Source organism: Aegilops tauschii, chromosome 3, assembly GCF_002575655.3.
Source record: "Aegilops tauschii subsp. strangulata cultivar AL8/78 chromosome 3, Aet v6.0, whole genome shotgun sequence".
Taxonomy (NCBI): domain Eukaryota; kingdom Viridiplantae; phylum Streptophyta; class Magnoliopsida; order Poales; family Poaceae; genus Aegilops; species Aegilops tauschii.
The window spans coordinates 574,320,984-574,343,900 of record NC_053037.3 but is presented as its reverse complement, the minus strand read 5'-3'; the positions used below and the strand labels follow the sequence as shown (position 1 = coordinate 574,343,900).

At 51.0% G+C, this 22,917-nt stretch overlaps 2 protein-coding genes across 2 annotated transcripts; both read left to right on the top strand.

Moving 5' to 3' along the window:
- Nucleotides 1-5,587: 5,587 nt before the first annotated feature.
- Nucleotides 5,588-17,706, top strand: LOC141020706 (probable F-box protein At3g44130). Its single transcript, XM_073495644.1, has 3 exons — nt 5,588-6,421; nt 6,476-6,541; nt 17,314-17,706. Exons 1-3 carry the CDS (start codon nt 5,588-5,590, stop codon nt 17,704-17,706), a joined length of 1,293 nt encoding a protein of 430 aa, XP_073351745.1.
- A 3,214-nt stretch (nt 17,707-20,920) lies between these two features.
- Nucleotides 20,921-21,901, top strand: LOC141020705 (uncharacterized). Its single transcript, XM_073495643.1, has one exon. It carries the CDS (start codon nt 20,921-20,923, stop codon nt 21,899-21,901), a length of 981 nt encoding a protein of 326 aa, XP_073351744.1.
- Nucleotides 21,902-22,917: the final 1,016 nt, after the last annotated feature.

Here is a 22,917-nt window from a genome sequence, read left to right as displayed (position 1 = left end):
ACAACCTAGGACAAAAAGTAAAGTGGTAGGGTTTATAAAGGAAAGATGGTATCTTCACTTTGGCGCACACAGTGATAAAGTAGCAAGGCCACATATATCTGCATGCAATAATTTTTTTCAGGTTCTCAATCATGCGAAGAAAGTGACATAAGAGTCAATAGCCCAGATCCGCCGCCAGCCCCGAATCTGGGCCACTTCTCGCGACCCTCCTGCGTCCCGCCCCCCCCTCCCCCTCCCCCGCGGGCGGCCAGGAGGGAACCCTAGCCGCCGCCAGGGCGCCCCCTCCTCCTCTCCTTCCTCCCTCGCCGCCGCCAGGGGTTGCAGCCGGGCGAAGCGCGGCTGGCGTCGGCGGCGGCGGGGAGATCTCGTCCTCTCGCGCGGGGCCCTGATGCGGGACGGGGCGGCCGGGCTGGGGTGTGGCACTGGCAGAGGGCGCTGCGGCGTGGCGGGGAGTCGGAGCTGTGCGGCGTCGGCATCTTGCTGGCTGCGCGACGGGCGTCGTGGTGGTGGGGCGTGCTGGGCGGCCGGTGGCGGCGGATGGTGCGGGTCAACGCAGCTCCGCCAGATCTAGCCGCGTCGCGACGCGAGCTGCGGGCGGCGAGGACTGCGGACGGCGCCGTGGGGTGCGGCGGTGGTCGTCCGTGGCAGGGGTGTGGCCTCGGCTGGTGTCCGGGGCGGTGGTGCGTGCTTGGCGGCGGCGGCCCCGTCCAGCACCATTCTGGTCTGGCAGGCATGTGGGCGTCGGGCGGTGCGGGGGCGGGCTGCGACCCGGTGTGGTCGTGGCCATGACCGTGGGCCACGGCGGCGCGCTAGCTGCTGCTGCTGGCGGCGGTGGTGGTGGCAGGTTGATTACGGCGGCGGCCAGATTTTCCTGGCGTCGGCCCGTCTGTATGCTGCCTGTATCGGCCTTCGACCCCTCTCCTCGGCGTCCGTTCGCTTCTCTCTCCGGAGGGCTGGCCTTCTCCCGGCTGCGGTCCATCATCCGTCTCGCACCAGGTGACGTAGGACCGAGCTGGTCTCGCGCCCGGCAGCAGGACTGGCTCGTCTCGCGCCCGGCAGCAGGACTGCGCTCGTCTCGCGTCCGGCAGCACGACCGGCCCGTCTCGCGCCCGGCAGCAGGACTGCGCTCGTCTCGCGCCCGGTGTTGCAGGACGGCTCGATGGAGGCCTGTGGTGGCCGGCCTATTGGGTCTTGGCTTTGGGTCCGGCCAGGGGTGTGAAAGGCGGATCCTTTCCGCCCGTCTCTGCGGTGGGGGTAACGGTGGGGCTCGGGGGACTTGGTGTCAAGGTCTTGGATTCTGGGGCGGCAGCCCTGGTGGTGGTGGCGCGGTGCTCATGGGCAGAGCTCGTGCCTCAGTGCTGCCCGGCTACCACGGCCGTGTGGGCGGCGTGGTAGCCGGGGTGTGGCGTTCGGTGGCGGTGAATGTTGGCCGGGGTGAAAACCTACTCTTTCTTCGGACGGACTGGCGACGGCGAAATCGCTCCCTTCTTGAAGGCGTCGTCGCGGCTATCACTGCCCGTCGTGGTGCTCCAGGGGAAACTCTGATCTTCGGATCGGGCGGTGGCGACGCTCCGGTGCCGTATCCTTCTTGAAGGCACTGCCTTGGAGCCCACGGTTCGTCATATGCGGTTTCACTTCTTCGGATGAAGCCCCCGGCGGCTCTTGTAGTGCTAGGGTGTGTGTTGCTCCGCTCAGCGCCTATGTATCATGCCTTGGGTGCGTGACCGGGCACTGTGGATCTTTGCTTTATATATAAAGCGGGGCGAAATTCTTTTTCGGTAATAGCATACCACTGTGATATCTGGATCATCAGAAACCCACGTGGGAGGATTTTCACTGAGAGACCCATGTGGCCATAAAAGTTCTGAGCGAGAAGGCATGCCCGACAACTAGTCGGTCACCACGAGAGGGAGCCGGATTCAGATCTACGGGTGGAGAGTTGGTAGCTCCAAGGTCGTGACAGTTGCAATTTGTTGATGGGAAACGTTTACATACGGTCGACCGGCCGAGTGTTCGGCCGGTCGCACCGCTCGTTCTCGCTGCAGGCCCACCTTATCCCTTCGTGGGTGTCTTCTTCTTCAATTTGCTGCCTCGCCTTTTCCCCTTCTTCGCGCACTGTCCATGCGCTAGCTACAGCAGCTTCACGGCCCGCTCGGTGCCTAGCCTCTCCCTCCACCGTGGCCGGCTAGCCCCTCTCACATCCGTCTCTCTCTCTCTTCAATTTTTGCATCCCCACTTGCTCCCTGCGGCCATGGCGCCCAACCCCGCTGCCATGGAAGCCATGGTTGTGCGGCTTCGACCGTCGTCGTCCTCCTCGTCATGGCGACGCCATGGCCGTGCTGCAAGCTCCAGCCGCCATAATGGAACCATGTTTGCTGCGTACCCCGGCGGCGCCCATGCATCACCGGAGACGGTTTTTGCTGCAACCGACGGTCTGAATCACTGGAACCAGCGAGTGATCATGCTGGAACCATAGGGAGAGGGCGGTCGCCGGAGTTGTCCTGCGAGGGAAGCTGCGCCCTGTATGCAAAAAAAGCTACAACCAGCCTGCGCCGGAGCTGGAACCAACGGTCGAAAATGTTACAATCGGCTGTTAATTTTGCTAGAACCAGCTAGGCGGGGGCTGCGCCCAGTGAGTGAGAGAAGCTGCAACCGGCAGCGAAAAATGCTACAACCTGTGGCCTAGGTAGCTTCAACCGGCAACATAAAAAGTTTCAAAGAACAACGAAGAAGATGGTCGTCGGGGCACTTCCGCAAAATAAGCTGCAACCGGTGGCCTATAAAGCTACAACCGACGACGGGAAAGCTTCAACCAAAAATACGGAGAAGCTGGTGGTCGGGGCACCGAGCAAAAAAAAGCTGCAACCGCGGCCTAGAAAGCTTCAACCGGCGACTGGGAAAGCTTCAACCGGCTAATGGAGATTACAGCGAGGCGAGCTGGGAACTCGGTGCCCGTGGTGACCATGGCGGGTGAGGAGGAGATGCGGCTGTGATGGCGGCCGGCGGTGACAACGCCGGGTAGATAGCTGGCGAGGACATGGCTGAGGACGAGCAAGGCGGCGCGTGGTGGCTGGCGAGCGCGGCGTCGTACAAGGCGAGGCGGAACGAAGAAGACGAACGCGAGGGGATCCAATCGAACGGTCGCGTGTGGCTGAATCAAGCGGCTGAGGGCAGACCGGCAGAAATCTCGGCCGGCGCGCCGGCGCCTAACAGTCGCCTTGATCATATAGAGCTAACAACCCATCAATAACAGTATTATCAAGAAGGTGCACTGTGACCTATTAGTGATAAAAGTAGGATAGAATTAATGACTTAAATCTAGCTTGAAAACAAAGCAAAATGGAAAACATAATGATCAGCATCACAACACACCCCTCTAATCATCATCTCTATTTCTATTAGCATTGTATGCAGTAGCCAGTAGCCAAACGTGCTGAAGTCACAAATCTTATTGGCCGTAGTGCAGCTCTTCCAAGTGGTAGAGGTGCCCGAGCATGCAAATAGCATCTTATCTCCTGCGAAACATCATGATTGAGGTCATCAAAAATCTCATAAGCGTATGGTATCATTGGCATCGGTTAGATAAGAAACAATGTTCCTCGAGGCGACAATACAAGAAAAATTTCAAACCCGGTAGAATAACCGACTCCCAGGGTCTTGCGTCGCCCCTCTCGGGAGCGGCCCCAAAGCCTATACGCCACCTCCTCTCCTCCCTCCTCCCCCCTCCATGCTGTCACCCAAGGAGCCCGTCAGCTGCCGCATGTCTTCCGGTGAAGGTGGCGGCGAGGATCTGTTGCCTCGCGCCGGTGTGAGGGGCTCTGTAAGCCAGGCCGGCGGGCCGGCAGCCTTGGGGGGAGATGATGGCGTCTATCTCTTCGGTGGATGGAGCGCGCGGGTGCTGGTCGTCCCTTCTGGCCATCAAGGATGGGGGTGGTGTCTTGGAACGGGGGAAACCCCTGGTTGATTTCTCGTCGACCTCAATGCTGGCGGTGCTCCGGTGAAGTTCCCCATCTTGAGGGCGGGTCGAGCTTCCAGGTATGTCCCCCTTGTTCTCCGGGCGGAAGTCTTGGCCTTTTGACCGGACGTCGGAGGCATTCTGGCACCTCGGTTCTCCTTGGAGGCACCGTTCAAGGGGTGGTTGGGGGTGGTGGGTGGTGGCGGCGGTGCTCGGCTCCCCTGGTTGACGGCGTTGGTAGTGGTGTGTGGGTCCTTCCGCATCTTTCAGTGGCTCCTCGCCTTGTTTGATGGTTGGTTGCCAACCGGTGGTGGCATTCGCATATTTGGCACGGTTGGGAGAAAAGGGGAGATAGTGGTCTCTCCCTCTGGCAGTGGCCCGAGGCAACAGGTGACGGAGTCGATATTTTCCTTCAAGCGGTTTGTATCTTCATGTCCATGGCAATTTCTGTCATCGGGTGGCTCCGGCCCTACTGTTCTTGCCGCGCAAGACCTTCGGCGGCTTGATCATTGTTTTCTCTGCGACTCCTGGTCGTAGTGAATTTGGCATGTAATTTTTTTTTTGGTTTTTGGTCAAGTCTTTTACTTTATAATTCAGCACATGTATCCTAGCCGGTTGATGGCTTCATTAATTTGAAGTCAAGCCTTCGTGTCTTTTCTCTAAAAAGAAGCCAACAAATCTCGAGAAACATTGGCATTGGTCAGATAGCGTTGTTGACCACATGCAACTTCACGGCTAAATGATCTATCCACAAAAGCACTGCCGAAAGCAGGTGGATTGGGAAGTTCCCCAAACAGTTCCGTCTCGATGGCTATCTGAGCTCATCGCCTTTCACAGCGGCGGCACGAGCAGCATGGACAGGTTAACGAACACGATTCAGCAGCGGAACAATGATGGTTCTAATAGAGCAATGTATGTGTGGTGTGCGTGGAAAGGAAGGAGAAGAAACAAAATCTGGATAATTCACTGACGTCTATTCATCCTCTCTCTACGGTTTCACGGAAGCCTTTTACGCAGCCGCCCTAGCCCTTTGCTTTCAATGATGACTCGAGTCTGGCGATTCTATCATTGAGTCCGTCCTCCGTCTTGGATGCTGTGCCTGCAGTCCTGTTGTAGAAAATAAACGTAAATACTTGGAAGAGCAATACAAATATGTGTGTTATGACTGGAAAACAATTAATGTATATGAAATCAGTGAAAAAGTGGCATCGTTCTGTGCATTTTATATAAAAACCAAACTAGTCAAGTCCAGGTAGATGTATATATAGTAGAGACTCAATTCGAACTGCTCGGTCAGCAGCAGCGCAACAGCATCGGACAGAAATCAGATGAGAAAATTGAACCTTACATCGCGCATGCACATGCAACTGATCCGGCGAGATGGAATCGGGGGATCTAGTCTAGGGTTTGAAGGGTATCATTTGTGGCGGAGACAAATTAGGGCTCCGAGGGTCCGCGTGGAGTATATAACTTGAGCAGAGGGCCGCCTCGACTTTGGTTGTTGAGAGCCTGGGCGGTTGGAGCTTGCCAAACCAGTTTATGTCGTTCCAGATATATCTAGCTCTACGGGAGGAAACACCGACCTACCGACGCTCCTGGGACGGATCGAGAGCTCCCATCGAGCCGGCGACCATGGCGGATCCTACGACAGCAAGACCCACGCGTGTCCACCAGGGCCTCCCGGAGGAGATCGTGATATGGGAGATCCTCGTCCGCCTGCCCCCCAAAGCCCTCCTCCGCTGTCGCGCCGTCTGCAGCGCCTGGCGCCGCGCCACCTCCATCCGCGACTTTCTCATCGCCCACCACGGCCGCCAGCCCACCCTCCCCCTCGCGTTCGAGCCCAACTACAGAGGCATATACTGCGGCGACATCATCACCATCGACAACCAGGCCGCCGACGCCCAGGTCCAACATGTTGCCCGCGTCCGGTTTGAAGACAAGGTCCGTCTGGATCTGGATGCCTCCTGTGACGGCCTCCTCCTTTTCACTGACACGACTAAAGCCTGCTTCTCCATATGCAACCCGACCACTCGTGAGCATGCTCGCCTGTCCATGCTTTCTTCCTTCGTCCCATTGGGAATGTACCGACACCTCCCTACAGGTGAGTACCGGATTCTGATGTACCATAGAACTTATGATCCGGCAAATGTTGGCTTCTACATCTTTGCATTGGGCTCAGTTCAGCTGCCTAGGAAGATCGGATGGTCAACGGTGGTAGGGATTTTCTATGGGGAAGCTATCCTACTCCATGGTAGCCTGCATTGGCATGTGGAGAAACATGAGTGCGGAAGCAACATTATAATGGTATTCAACACCATAGCCGAGTCGTCCTGCGAGATGTGCGCTCCGGTTGTTCCTGACCGCGCTAATCTGTTTGAGATATATGGCATGCTCGGCATGTCCAACTTTAGTGATGACGAAGTGGAAATCATTGATATCTGGATGATGCAGGATTACTTAAGCGAGGTTTGGACCTTAAACTATCGGGTTGAATTGCCGGTTTCATATCTCAATGTGCAGTTTGGTCAGATTGTCCATGATTGGCATGTGGTGGTCCACTCTTGTGATGGTGATATGCTCGTGTTGGTCAGATTTGGCGAGTGGTTACTTCACTTTGATATTGAAGGCAGTTTGGTGGCCTATTTCCATCATGTAGGTCTCCGTATTTCTCAACATCGGCTCAAGCAAACTCTTGTTCCACATACCTTCTTTCCAACGCTAGATGGTTATTCTGTGAACCGTCAGTGCTTTTGAAAATCGTATCTTTATATTTTTCAATATGTATGGAGTGGATCCACTAAAGGTGCCTATTGATATATGCAAAGTTATGATCAAGAAGCCTCCAAATTTTATATGACATTCATATTTCTTTGAATATCCTTTTGTGCTGAAGTGGCTACCATGCAAGTTGATGCAACCAAGTCATCTTGGTCAGTGGTTGAAATATTTGCTAGTTTATCTGCCACATGTCTTTGTTTTTCTTGTCTGAAGTATTGATTTGGCTTTTATCATGGTCTTCTACATTTTTGGACATTATCCAGTGGTTTTCTTAGTACTGCATTTAGCAAAATACATTAGTTTCTTTGTTCCTTGTTATTTTGTACCCAACCATGAAATTAAAGCAGAGTGTCAAGTTGCACTAGATTTTTAGTCATGAATCCACTGCACCTGGATACGTATCGGAACCTTCTGCTATAACTATGTCTTTCTGTTGAATCGTTAGGTGTTATCTCCGTCATTTCTTTCCCTTTCGCTGATAACTATTTAATGGAAGTAAATGTTGTACTGATAAGCCGAAGAAAGGTTTGCCAGGTCCTACTAAGTGTTCCTCTTGAGACATTGTAACTGTCAGTCATGTTCATATTTCTCTGTTGGCGTTACAAGGCCATCTGCACTACCGTTGGTCGTCAAAAACGAGTTTTCTGCTTGCCTTGTCTCAATCAGGGAACTGCACCAGGAATTATGTGGCGATGCAGTTGTAAATGCGAATAGAAAGTTCCCTCTCATCAGTTGTATTATGCCGTTGAAAGATGGCTGTTCATTTGGTAGTGCATATGTAGTACGTGCCAGTGCAGCGGCAATTGTTCAGCTGCTCAAATTTAGGCTACTTTTTTTTTCTTTTTTTGCTGGAAAATTTAGGCTACTCAACAGCCAATTTTCTATTGCATAACCCTTTGTGAGTGCCTGGTTACACTTAGCACCATGGGTCCAGATTATTAATGTATTCCAAATGTGTCCTGGACATGAAACCGGTGATCGAAAATTCTGAAATGCATTTTGTGTTCTTGGGTGCAAGATTTCTGTTCTACAACCAGAGCTAAGCTGACTGCCTACACGCATCATGGTCGGACCTACAACCCTGGCTTGGTGGAGTCATGTAGTGCCTAGCAAAGGCTTATGAAGCTGCTAGTTAACGATTAAACTCTTATCCTCATGTGCATCACCTCATCCATTGCGCCTATGTCCATTAATTATTCTGTTCTAACGAAAGTCAGCTTTACATAATATTTTATAGAAAGGTAATATACTACCCTAGCTGACGTAACTAATTACGAATCTTGCCAGGTCCGTCCCTTCAGGTGGCGGTTAGCGTACATCACGGAGAGGCGATATCGGGGCGATCCCGATCTCGCTAGGGTTTTGCCTCGAGGCTGCCGCCGATCGCCGCCCCGCCATGCTCGTCTCTTTGTAAGGGTTGACACCACCGCGTTCCACCTGACCTCACTCCCCTTCCCATCCAGCATAGGCCTTCCGCGAGCTAGGGATCGCGGTCGTACACCACCGGTTCGTCCCTAGGGTGTTCTGAGAAGGAGGAAGGGGGGAGAGGCAGAGATGGAAGACGTAGATGTTGGAAATATGCCCTAGAGGCAATAATAAATGGTTATTATTATATTTCTTTGTTCATGGTAATTGTCTATTGTTCATGCTATAATTGCGTTATCCGGAAATCGTAATGCATGTGTGAATACATAGCCCACAACGTGTCCCTAGTAAGCCTCTAGTTGACTAGCTCGTTGATCAACAGATGGTCATGGTTTCCTGACTATGGACATTGGATGTCATTGATAATGGGATCACATCATTAGGAGAATGATGTGATGGACAAGACCCAATCCTAAGCATAGCTCAAAGATCGTGTAGTTCGTTTGCTAGAGCTTTTCCAATGTCAAGTATCTTCTCCTTAGACCATGAGATCGTGCAGCTCCCGGATACCGTAGGAGTACTTTGGGTGTGCCAAACGTCACAACGTAACTAGGTGACTATAAAGGTACACTACAGGTATCTCCGAAAGTGTCTGTTGGGTTGGCACGGATCGAGACTGGGATTTGTCACTCCGTATGACGGAGAGGTATCTCTGGGCCCACTCGGTAATGCATCATCATAATGAGCTCAATGTGACTAAGGAGTTAGTCACGGGATCATGCATTGCGGTACGAGTAAAGAGACTTGCCGGTAACGAGATTGAACAAGGTATTGGGATACCGACGATCGAATCTCGGGCAAGTAACATACCGATTGACAAAGGGAATTGTATACGGGATTGATTGAATCCTCGACATCGTGGTTCATCCGATGAGATCATCGTGGAACATGTGGGGGCCAACATGGCTATCCAGATCCCGCTGTTGGTTATTGACCGGAGAGGCGTCTCGGTCATGTCTGCATGTCTCCCGAACCCGTAGGGTCTACACACTTAAGGTTCGGTGACGCTAGGGTTGTAGAGATATGGGTATGCGGAAACCCGAAAGTTGTTCGGAGTCCCGGATGAGATCCCGTACGTCACGAGGAGTTCCGGAATGGTCCGGAGGTGAAGAATTATATATAGGAAGTCCAGTTTCAGCCACCGGGAAGTTTCGGGGGTTATCGGTATTGTACCGGGACCACCGGAAGGGTCCCGGGGGTCCACCGAGTGGGGCCACCTATCCCGGAGGGCCCCATGGGCTGAAGTGGGAAGGGAACCAGCCCTTAGTGGGTTGGGGCGCCCCCCATGGGCCTCCCCCCCTGCGCCTAGGGTTGGAAACCCTAGGGTGGGGGGGGGGGCGCCCCACTTGACTTGGGGGGGAAGTTTCCCCCCCTTCGCCGCCGCCCCCCCCCCCCCACAGATGGGTTCTTGGCCGGCGCCCCCCCTCCCAAGGGGCCTATATAAAGGGGGGGGGGGGGGAGGGAGGGCAGCAACACTACAGCCTTTGGCGCCTCCCTCCTCCCCTGCAACACCTCTCCCTCTCGCAGAAGCTTGGCGAAGCCCTGCCGAGATCCCGCTACATCCACCACCACGCCGTCGTGCTGCTGGATCTCCATCAACCTCTCCTTCCCCCTTGCTGGATCAAGAAGGAGGAGACGTCGCTGCTCTGTACGTGTGTTGAACGCGGAGGTGCCGTCCGTTCGGCACTCGGTCATCGGTGATTTGGATCACGGCGAGTATGACTCCATCAACCTCGTTCATTGGAACGCTTCCGCTCGCGATCTACAAGGGTATGTAGATGCACTCCTTTCCCCTCGTTGCTAGTATACTCCATAGATGGATCTTGGTGATGCGTAGAAAATTTTAAAATTCTGCTACGATCCCCAACAGTGGCATCATGAGCCAGGCCTATGCGTAGTTACTATGCACGAGTAGAACACAAAGCAGTTGTGGGCGTAGATGTTGCCAATTCTTCTTGCCGCTACTAGTCTTATCTTGTTTCGGCGGTATTGTGGGATGAAGCGGCCCGGACCGACCTTACACGTACGCTTACGTGAGACAGGTTCCACCGACTGACATGCACTAGTTGCATAAGGTGGCTAGCGGGTGTCTGTCTCTCCCACTTTAGTCGGAACGGATTCGATGAAAAGGGTCCTTATGAAGGGTAAATAGAAATTGGCATATCACGTTGTGGTTTTACGTAGGTAAGAAACGTTCTTGCTAGAAACCTATACAAGCCACGTAAAAACTTGCAACAACAATTAGAGGACGTCTAACTTGTTTTTGCAGCATGTGCTATGTGATGTGATATGGCCAGAAGATGTGATGAATGATATATGTGATGTATGAGATTGATCATATTCTTGTAATAGGAATCACGACTTGCATGTCGATGAGTATGACAACCGGCAGGAGCCATAGGAGTTGTCTTTATTATTTTGTATGACCTGCGTGTCACTGAATAACGCCATGTAAATTACTTTACCTTATTGCTAAACGCGTTAGCCATAGAAGTAGAAGTAATCTTTGGCGTGACAACTTCATGAAGACACGATGATGGAGATCATGGTGTCATGCCGGTGACAAAGATGATCATGGCGCCCCGAAGATGGAGATCAAAGGAGCAAAATGATATTGGCCATATCATGTCACTATTTGATTGCATGTGATGTTTATCATGTTTTGCATCTTATTTGCTTAGAACGACGGTAGTAAGTAAGATGATCCCTTATGATAATTTCAAGAAAGTGTTCCCCCTAACTGTGCACCGTTGCGAAGGTTCGTTGTTTCGAAGCACCACGTGCTGATCGGGTGTGATAGATTCTAACGTTCGCATACAACGGGTGTTGACGAGCCTAGCATGTACAGACATGGCCTCGGGACACACGCAATACACTTAGGTTGACTTGACGAGCCTATCATGTACAGACATGGCCTCGGAACACGGAGGACCGAAAGGTCGAGCATGAGTCGTATAGAAGATACGATCAACATGGAGATGTTCACCGATCTTGACTAGTCCGTCTCACGTGATGATCGGACACGGCCTAGTTAACTCGGATCATGTTTCACTTAGATGACTAGAGGGATGTCTATCTGAGTGGGAGTTCATTGAGTAATTTGATTAGATGAACTTAATTATCATGAACTTAGTCTAAAATCTTTACAATATGTCTTGTAGATCAAATGGCCCATGTTGTCCTCAACTTCAACGCGTTCCTAGAGAAAACCAAGCTGAAAGATGATGGCAGCAACTATACGGACTGGGTCCGGAACCTGAGGATCATCCTCACAGCTGCCAAGAAATATTATGTCCTAAAAGCACCGCTAGGTGAAGCACCAATCCCAGAGAACCAAGACGTTATGAACGCTTGGCAATCACGTGCTGATGATTACTCCCTCGTTCAGTGCGGCATGCTTTACAGCTTAGAACCGGGTCTCCAAAAGCGTTTTGAGAAACATGGAGCATATGAGATGTTCGAAGAGCTGAAAATGGTTTTCCGAGCTCATGCCCGGGTCGAGAGATATGAAGTCTCCGACAAGTTCTTTAGCTGTAAAATGGAGGAAAATAGTTCTGTTAGTGAGCACATACTCAAAATGTCTGGGTTACACAACCGCTTGTCTCAGCTGGGAGTTAATCTCCCGGATGACGCGGTCATTGACAGAATCCTTCAGTCGCTTCCACCAAGCTACAAGAGCTTTGTGATGAACTTCAATATGCAGGGGATGGAAAAGACCATTCCTGAGGTATATTCGATGCTGAAATCAGCGGAGGTGGAGATCAGAAAAGAACATCAAGTGTTGATGGTGAATAAAACCACTAAGTTCAAGAAGGGCAAGGGTAAGAAGAACTTCAAGAAGGACGGAAAGGGAGTTGCCGCGCCCGGTAAGCTAGTTACTGGGAAGAAGCCAAGGAATGGACCCAAGCCTGAGACTGAGTGCTTTTATTGCAAGGGAAGTGGTCACTGGAAGCGGAACTGCCCCAAATACTTAGCGGACAAGAAGGCCGGCAACACCAAAGGTATATGTGATATACATGTAATTGATGTGTACCTTACCAGTACTCGTAGTAGCTCCTGGGTATTTGATACCGGTGCGGTTGCTCATATTTGTAACTCAAAACAGGAACTGCGGAATAAACGGAGACTGGCAAAGGACGAGGTTACGATGCGCGTCGGGAATGGTTCCAAGGTCGATGTGATCGCCGTCGGCACGCTACCTCTGCATCTACCTACGGGATTAGGTTTAAACCTCAATAATTGTTATTTAGTGTCAGCTTTAAGCATGAACATTGTATCCGGATCTCGTTTAATTCGAGATGGCTACTCATTTAAATCCGAGAATAATGGTTGTTCTATTTATATGAGAGATATGTTTTATGGTCATGCCCCACTGGTCAATGGTTTATTCTTGATGAATCTCGAACGTGATGTTACACATATTCATAGTGTGAATACCAAAAGATGTAAAGTTGATAACGATAGTCCCACATACTTGTGGCACTGCCGCCTTGGTCACATTGGTGTCAAGCGCATGAAGAAGCTCCATGCAGATGGACTTTTGGAGTCTCTTGATTACGAATCATTTGACACGTGTGAACCATGCCTCATGGGTAAGATGACCAAGACTCCGTTCTCCGGAACAATGAAGCGAGCAACCAACTTATTGGAAATTATACATACCGATGTGTGCGGTCCAATGAGTGTTGAGGCTCGCGGAGGATATCGTTATGTTCTCACTCTCACTGATGACTTAAGTAGATATGGGTATGTGTACCTAATGAAACACAAGTCCGAAACCTTTGAAAAGTTCAAGGAATTTCAGAGTGAGGTTGAGAATCAACGTGACAGGAAAATAAAATTCTTACGATTAGATCGTGGTGGAGAATATTTAAGTCACGAATTTGGTGCGCACTTAAGGAAATGTGGAATCGTTTCACAACTCACGCCGCCTGGAACACCTCAGCGAAACGGTGTGTCCGAACGTCGTAATCGTACTCTATTGGATATGGTGCGATCTATGATGTCTCTTACCGATTTACCGCTCTCATTTTGGGGCTATGCTTTAGAGACTGCCGCATTCACTTTAAATAGGGCTCCGTCGAAATCCGTTGAGACGACATCGTATGAATTATGGTTTGGGAAGAAACCTAAGCTATCGTTTCTAAAAGTTTGGGGATGCGATGCTTATGTCAAGAAACTTCAACCTGAAAAGCTCGAACCCAAGTCGGAGAAATGCGTCTTCATAGGATACCCTAAGGAAACTATTGGGTATACCTTCTACCTCAGATCAGAAGGCAAGATCTTCGTTGCCAAGAACGGGTCCTTTCTGGAGAAAGAGTTTCTCTCGAAAGAATTAAGTGGGAGGAAAGTGGAACTTGATGAGGTGATAGTCACCCCTTCCGAACCGGAAAGTAGCGCAGCGCGGGAAGATGTTCCTGTGGTGCCTGCACCGACTGGGGAGGAAGTTAATGATGATGATCATGAAGCTTCGGATCAAGTTACTGCTGAACTTCGTAGGTCCACAAGGACACGTTCCGCACCAGAGTGGTACGGCAACCCTGTCCTGGAAATCATGTCCACAAGGACACGTTCCGCACCAGAGTGGTACGGTGAACCTTCGAACTATGAAGAAGCGATGGCGGACCCGGATTCCGACAAATGGCTAGAAGCCATGAAATCCGAGATAGGATCCATGTATGAAAACGAAGTATGGACTTTGACTGACTTGCCCGATGATCGGCGAGCCATAGAAAATAAATGGATCTTTAAGAAGAAGACAGACGCGGATGGTAATGTGACCATCTATAAGGCTCGACTTGTCGCTAAGGGTTATCGACAAGTTCAAGGGGTTGACTATGATGAGACTTTCTCACCTGTAGCAAAGCTGAAGTCCGTCCGAATCATGTTAGCAATTGCCGCATACTATGATTATGAGATATGGCAGATGGACGTCAAAACGGCATTCCTTAACGACTTCCTTAAGGAAGAATTGTATATGATGCAGCCGGAAGGTTTTGTCGATCCTATGAATGCTAACAAAGTATGCAAGCTCCAGCGCTCAATCTATGGGCTGGTGCAAGCATCTCGGAGTTGGAATATTCGCTTTGATGAGATGATCAAAGCGTTTGGCTTTACACAGACTTATGGAGAAGCCTGTGTTTACAAGAAAGTGAGTGGGAGCTCTGTAGCATTTCTCTTATTGTATGTGGATGACATACTATTGATGGGAAATGATATAGAATTCTTGGAAAGTATAAAGGCCTATTTGAATAAGTGTTTTTCAATGAAGGACCTTGGAGAAGCTGCTTATATATTAGGCATCAAGATCTATAGAGATAGATCAAGACGCCTCATTGGTCTTTCACAGAGTACGTACCTTGACAAGATATTGAAGAAGTTCAATATGGATCAGTCCAAGAAGGGGTTCTTGCCTGTATTGCAAGGTGTGCAATTGAGCACGGCTCAATGCCCGACCACGGCAGAAGATAGAGAAACGATGAGTGTCATCCCCTATGCCTCGGCCATAGGGTCTATTATGTATGCCGTGCTGTGTACCAAACCTGATGTAAACCTTGCCGTAAGTTTGGTAGGAAGGTACCAAAGTAATCCCGGCATGGAACACTGGATAGCGGTCAAGAATATCCTGAAGTACCTGAAGAGGACTAAGGATATGTTTCTCGTTTATGGAGGTGACGAAGAGCTTGTCGTAAAGGGTTACGTCGACGCTAGCTTCGACACAGATCTGGATGACTCGAAGTCACAAACCGGATACGTGTATATTTTGAATGGAGGAGCAGTAAGCTGGTGCAGTTGCAAGCAAAGCGTCGTGGCGGGATCTACATGTGAAGCGGAGTACATGGCAGCCTCGGAGGCAGCACAGGAAGCAGTCTGGATGAAGGAGTTCATTACCGACCTAGGGGTGAATCCCAATGCGTCGGGCCCGATGAATCTCTTCTGTGACAACACTGGAGCTATTGCCCTTGCGAAGGAGCCCAAGTTTCACAGGAAGACCAGGCATATCAAGCGTCGCTTCAACTCCATTCGTGAAAGTGTTCAAAATGGAGACATAGATATTTGTAAAGTACATGACCTGAATGTAGCAGATCCGTTGACTAAACCTCTCCCTAGAGCAAAACATGATCAACACCAGGACGCAATGGGTGTTCGATTTATCACAATGTAACTAGATTATTGACTCTAGTGCAAGTGGGAGACTGTTGGAAATATGCCCTAGAGGCAATAATAAATGGTTATTATTATATTTCTTTGTTCATGGTAATTGTCTATTGTTCATGCTATAATTGTGTTATCCGGAAATCGTAATGCATGTGTGAATACATAGACCACAACGTGTCCCTAGTAAGCCTCTAGTTGACTAGCTCGTTGATCAACAGATGGTCATGGTTTCCTGACTATGGACATTGGATGTCATTGATAACGGGATCACATCATTAGGAGAATGATGTGATGGACAAGACCCAATCCTAAGCATAGCTCAAAGATCGTGTAGTTCGTTTGCTAGAGCTTTTTCAATGTCAAGTATCTTCTCCTTAGACCATGAGATCGTGCAGCTCCCGGATACCGTAGGAGTACTTTGGGTGTGCCAAACGTCACAACGTAACTGGGTGACAATAAAGGTACACTACGGGTATCTCCGAAAGTGTCTGTTGGGTTGGCACGGATCGAGACTGGGATTTGTCACTCCGTATGACGGAGAGGTATCTCTGGGCCCACTCGGTAATGCATCATCATAATGAGCTCAATGTGACTAAGGAGTTAGTCACGGGATCATGCATTGCGGTACGAGTAAAGAGACTTGCTGGTAACGAGATTGAACAAGGTATTGGGATACCGACGATCGAATCTCGGGCAAGTAACATACCGATTGACAAAGGGAATTGTATACGGGATTGATTGAATCCTCGACATCGTGGTTCATCCGATGAGATCATCGTGGAACATGTGGGAGCCAACATGGCTATCCAGATCCCGCTGTTGGTTATTGACCGGAGAGGCGTCTCGGTCATGTCTGCATGTCTCCCGAACCCGTAGGGTCTACACACTTAAGGTTCGGTGACGCTAGGGTTGTAGAGATATGGGTATGCGGAAACCCGAAAGTTGTTCGGAGTCCCGGATGAGATCCCGTACGTCACGAGGAGTTCCGGAATGGTCCGGAGGTGAAGAATTATATATAGGAAGTCCAGTTTCAGCCACCGAGAAAGTTTCGGGGGTTATCGGTATTGTACCGGGACCACCAGAAGGGTCCCGGGGGTCCACCGGGTGGGGCCACCTATCCCGGAGGGCCCCATGGGCTGAAGTGGGAAGGGAACCAGCCCTTAGTGGGCTGGGGCGCCCCCCATGGGCCTCCCCCTGCGCCTAGGGTTGGAAACGCTAGGGTGGGGGGGCGCCCCACTTGACTTGGGGGGGAAGTTTCCCCCCTTGGACGCCGCCCCCCCCCCCATAGATGGGTTCTTGGCCGGCGCCCCCCTCCCAAGGGGCATATATAAAGGGGGGGAGGGAGGGCAGCAACACTACAGCCTTTGGCGCCTCCCTCCTCCCCTGCAACACCTCTCCCTCTCGCAGAAGCTTGGCGAAGCCCTGCCGAGATCCCGCTACATCCACCACCACGCCGTCGTGCTGCTGGATCTCCATCAACCTCTCCTTCCGCCTTGCTGGATCAAGAAGGAGGAGACGTCGCTGCTCCGTACGTGTGTTGAACGCGGAGGTGCCGTCCGTTCGGCACTCGGTCATCGGTGATTTGGATCACGGCGAGTACGACTCCATCAACCTCGTTCATTGGAACGCTTCCGCTCGCGATCTACAAGGGTATGTAGATGCACTCCTTTCCCCTCGTTACTAGTATACTCCATAGATGGATCTTGGTGATGCGTAGAAAAATTTAAAATTCTGCTACGATCCCCAACAGTAGAAGGCCTGATGCGAGGATTGAAGCTTTCGGCAGCAGAGAGGAGGGGGGTGAAGATCGGGCAGATGGAAAAGGGGAAAGCGCCGGAATGGGCGCCGGATGATCCACAAGCGGTGGGCAAGCTGTTCTCGGAAAAACCAGCCCATGCAAGAGTTGTAGGGCAAACCTTGGGAGGATTTGGTGCCCGATCAAGGGTGTGCAATGTAAAGAACTGGAGACCAACATCTTCCTGTTCACGTGTCGACAGGCGTCATGGTGGAGGCGTGCTCTTGAGGAAGGACCTTGGTGGTTTGATAAGGAATTGTTGGTCATGGAGGACCTTGATCCGGAAAAAACAGTAGACGAATACGACTTCAACTTGATTCCTATGTGGATCAGGGTTTTTGGCCTACCTATTGGTCACATGAACAGAAGCACGGGGGAACGAATTGGAGCGGACTTTCATGATCTTGTGGAAGTTGATGTTGAGCATGATGGCAATGCAGTGGGCAAATACCTAAGGGTGAAGGTCAAACTGAATATTACAGAGCCACTCATGAGGGGTTTTGTGCTAGACCGCCAGAAGAAGAAGGAGAATGGAGGAGGTGCGGAGGGCATGGAGGTGGAAGGTGATAAGAAAAAGAAAAAGGCCCTGCTTTGATGTAGATTTGAGTATGAGTTTCTGCCTGACATTTGCAATACTTGTGGTGTGATTGGTCATGGCGAGAAGGAATGCAGGAGGAGGCCAGATAAAGGAGAGGCTCTGGAGTTTGGGCCATGGATGAGGGCTGAGGAGAGTGGTAAAAGAGGGGATGATTGGAGGAAGGAAGGGGGGCAGGAGATCTGTGGATACGGTGATAGTAGGAGTGGCAGCAGGGGGAGTGGGAAGTCGGGGCCCCATGGCCAAAGTGATAGGAGGCAGTACAGCTTAGGGAAGAACTCTGGTGGTTTCAGGCAGCAATGCGGTCTCATGGCGGAAGGAAAACACGACCTCGAAGGACAGTGGGAAGGATGTAGGCGCTGATGAAAAGGAGGTTACGAGCCCGCTGAAGCTGTTGTCGAATGGGCCGAAGGTAGCAGGCAGTGAGGCCGCAAAAAATCTTCAGTTTGAGCCCTCTCCTACCTCGCAAAAGGGGGACGCACAAACCAGTGTGGCCGTCGAGTTGCAGACAACTGTAATAAATGAGAAGGGGGAACGCGTGGAAACACAAGGTGAAGGTAATCGGGGGAGGTGCATAGCTGATGATAGTGACAACAGAAGCAAGTAGGGGAAGGTGGCAACGGAGAAGGACGGAGCAGTGAAGGATGGGAAGAAATTTAGATGGAAACCTCGGGCCAACAGGTTGGAGTCAGAAGGAGAAGGAAGTCTTATGGTTAATTTGGGGAAGAGGGAGGGGGAAGAGATGGATGTTGATAATGCTAGTATGACGAAAAGAGGCAAGGATGATAATGGTGTGATACACAGGGAGGAGCGAGAAGAGATGGTGGAGGGAGAAGGGAAGGGTACGATTAGTTCACCTAACAGTATATCGGCCAGGCTGCTTGAGCAGCCCCGCTGGGAGCAATGAAAATCATCAGTTGGAACTATCGGGGGCTAGGGAATGGCCCGGCAGTTCGCTCTCTTCTCGAGCTGGGAAGAGTGGAGGAGCCCGATGTCCTGTTCCTATGTGAAACAAGATTAAGTGAGAAGGATCTGCAAAAGTTTAGGTGGCTGTTGGGCCTTACCAACATGGTAGCATGGAAGGGGGAGGGGAGCGGAAGAGGAGTAGCTTTGTTTTGGAGGAAGGAAGTGGATGTAACCCTACGATCGTATGGCAGAAGGCATGTCGACGTAGATATTCAGCAGGAGAGTGGAGGGATATGGAGATTGACGGGGGTGTACGGCAAGTCAGCCACGGAGAGGAAGAAGGAGACTTGGAGGCTGTTGAAGATTCTAAAGAACCAGCACCAGAATGGGAGACCATGGCTATGTATGGGTGACTTTAACGAGATACTGTCGTGTCATGAGAAGATTGGGGGGGGGGGGGCTGATCGGCCGCAACACTCCCTTGATGGCTTCCGAGAGGCTATCCAATTCTGTGAGCTCCGTGATATCGGTTTTGAGGGCGACATGTACACATGGAGGAACCATATCAAAGAATTAAGAACATATATTTGTGAGCGGCTAGATCGTGCTACGGCCAATGATGAATGGTGCCAACGCTTCCCAAGCCATGTGGTGATTAATGGAGAACCAAGGCATTCTGACCATCGGCCGGTCATCGTGTGTTTGGACGGAGTCGATAGGGGATGGAAGAGAGGAGATCATTTGTTCTGTTTCGAAGCTCGGTGGCTACAGGAGGAGGGGTGTGAGGAGGTGGTGAAAAAAGCATGGGATGATAGTCTGGTGGGAAATGGTGGGGGAGTGGCACAAGCATTACGAGGAGTTGCCTCAGAAGCAAGTAAATGGAGCAAGGAGGTTTTGGGAGAGCTGGATGGGAAGATTAAGAAGGCTAGGGTAGACCTGGAGCGATGCATGAAGGAGAGGGTCTCGGAGTCAAAGATCAGAGAGGAAGCTAGACTTCGATGCTTGCTGGAGGAGTTGAAAGATAAGAAACATACTCAACTAAAACAGAGAGCGCACATGTGGTGGTTGCGATGGGGGAATAAAAACATCAAATATTTGCAGTCGGTAGCTAATGGAAGGAAGAAGGCTAATAGGCTGAAGGAGATCAGGAGGGAGGATGGTAAGGTGGTGGAAGAAGGGGAGGCTTTAACTAATTATATGTGTTCATTTTTTCACGGCCTCTTTACGACATCTAACCCGCATCGCATCCAAGAATTGATCGATAAGGTTCAGCCACGGGTGAACAGCGTAATGCCCGCAACTCTTGAAGCCGAATACACTCGAGAGGAAGTGAAAGCAGCCCTGGATCATATTGGTGATCTGAAGGCCCCGGGACCGGATGGTATGCCTTCTATCGTTTTCAAGCGACATTGGCATTTCATGGGCGATCAGATTGTCAAAGAGGTCCTATCAGTGCTAAATGGAGGAGACATGCCAGAGGGATGGAATGACACTATGGTTCAATTCATCCCCAAGGTCAAGAACCCGAAGAGGATCAAGGATCTCAGGCCGATTAGCTTGTGCAATGTAGTCTACAAGCTGGTTTCCAAAGTCATAGCAAATAGACTGAAGTTAGTGCTACCGGATGTCATCTCGGATAATCAAAGCGCTTTTGTACCGGGTAGACTAATTACGGACAACGTTCTCACTGCATATGAAATCTCACACTACCTCATGAATAAGAGAAGTGGCAAAAGTTGTGTGACAGCAGTCAAAGCAGACATGAGCAAAGCCTATGACCGTGTCGAGTGGGGCTTTTTGGAAGCCATGTTGTGTAAGTTGGGCTTTAGCTGAAAGCACGATACTTCCCGAATAGCAGCGTTCTTGAGGCCCAAGCACATGATGGTATCTCGTACTCGTGGCGGTGCATCCTACATGGTCTGCAATTGATCAAGGAAGGATATATATGGTGAATTGGGAATGGATCGCAGGTGCACATCTGGAATGACCCCTGGATACCAAGGTCCTGGTCAAGGCGTGTTATCACCCCGAGAGGTGCCAATCTGTTAACTTATGTGTCTGAACTTATCTGCCCTATATCGGGAAACTGGGATGAACAGCTTGTGAAGGACATCTTTTGTGCTGAAGATGCCAACGGATACTACAGATTCCGCTACGGGATGGTGTGGACGATTTCATAGCTTGGCACTATGATAGCAAAGGAAATCACTCTGTGAAAAGTGCATATAAACTGCAGGTTGAGTTGAGCAAGCATGTGGGGAACGGATCGCCAGGATCGAGCTCTAGCGGAGCCGGACAGCTTGGGCGGATGGCTGATCAGTCTTGGAAACGAATCTGGAAACTACCATGTCCGCCCAAGCTGCAGATGTTTGTATGGCGCTTGAAACATGAAGCTCTCGCACTCTGCCTGAATCTGGAGAGGAGAGGAGTAAAGCTTGAGAAGACCTGCTGTTTCTTCTGCAGTCATGGAAAGGAGGATGGAGGACACCTCTTCATCAAGTGCAAATGGGCCAAAGAAATGTGGCGTGGTCTAGGCCTGGAAAGAGAACGCATGCGATTGGAAAACATCACATGTGTACATGCGATGATTGACCAGCTCTGGGAGTTGAATGAGAAGCAAAGGGCCCTAATCATTATCTTCTGGTGGCAATGGTGGAACCAGCGCAACAAAGTTCGTGATGGCCAGCTGCCGCTGCAAGCTCCGGAGCTTATAAGGCGAATCAGAAGCACTGCTTTGGAGTACGAACAAGTGTTTGCGCCGGAGAAACGAAGTATGCCCTTGGCAAAAGGGGAACCGCCTGAAGCTGATACTCTCAAGTTTAACCTAGACGGGGCTTTCATTGCTGGGCAGTCCATGATTGGATGGGGTGTAGTGTCTCGAGGCTCTGATGGCCAAGTGGTGGTCGCTCGCGCCGGGCGCCAAGACCAAGCACTAGACTCCTTTGGGGCTGAAGTAAACGCGTTGGCAGCGGCCATATCGACTGCGACCGAGCTGGGCGCCACACGAGTCGTTTTTGAAACTGACTCGCAGCTGCTTGTTGATGCCATGAATGTCAGAGTAGCTGACTCCTCCCAGCATGCTGCGATCATCGAAGATCTGAAATTCCAGCTTAAAATGTGGTCCGCCAAATGTAATGTGACCCATTGTAGGCGCTCGGCGAATTCTGTAGCACATGAATTAGCTCAGATCGGTCGCATGTGTTTACCTAGCGTTTGTATGGAGTGGAACTCATTTGTACCGCCCGCTGTGGCTGCCTGCGTCTCCGGGGATATGCCCGAGCGCCGTTAATCTATAAAGCTCTGCTTTGCCTTCAAAAAAAAAAAAATACGAATCTTGCTCTGGGTAAGAAAGAAACAGATTTAGATTTTCATAGTGGTGGTCACTGAAACTTCTGTACTCCTCTATGATTGAGGGTATACGAATGTTCATCTATTTTTGTAATGCTCCCTGGCATCTATGATTCGCCCCTTATACTCCTTCCTTTTTTTTAAACGCGGTCTCTTAGGACCCGATTCATCAAAAAAGTAGAAGAGAGTTTCCCAGTTACTTAACGAAAACCTGGGTGAAAACGGTTACAACATGCCCACAAGAGGGCACCAGCATCACACAAGCCGACCCCGAGACCGCGCACCAGGCGAGACATCGGCTCCATCACCCGAGCAACCCGAAGCCGACACCCTACGACCAAAACCGAAGCCGACACTCTGGCATCCACGCTGCCCCCAAGGGCGCACACTAGGCGAGCCACTGTCTCTATGACCCGAGCAACCAGAGCCGACAACCTACATCCATCCCAGGAGCTACCGCTCCGTCTTACAAATGATAAAAACACACACGGCGACCCTGAGACAGCACACCAGGCGAGCCGCCTGCTTCATCACCCGAGCAACCGGAGCCAATGCCCCACCACCATATTCGGAGCCGCCGCTCTGGCACCAGGCTGACCAACGACACTGCTACCCAAGTGCCTAGTATCGACACCCCTACACGACGACAAGATTCGGAGCCGTGGCTCCGACTTCGATCCTGACCCCGAGGCTGCGCACTACCCGAGTCGATGGCTCGTAGGCGAATACCACTCCAGTATGATGCCTCCAAGAAGGACCATGATAGCTTAGCGCCACCATTGGCGGCTCCAAGAACCTGGAACCATGGTTACCCCTAGAGCACAAGAGAGGAGGGCCTAGGCCCTCGGTCAAGGTTGCCTCCAAGAAGGTCTACGGCGATCGCAGGTGTTGCCATCATCGGCTCTGGTCAAGGCGAGAGCAAGGCTTTCGCCGCGAGCAGCCAAAGGAAGCCCCCTT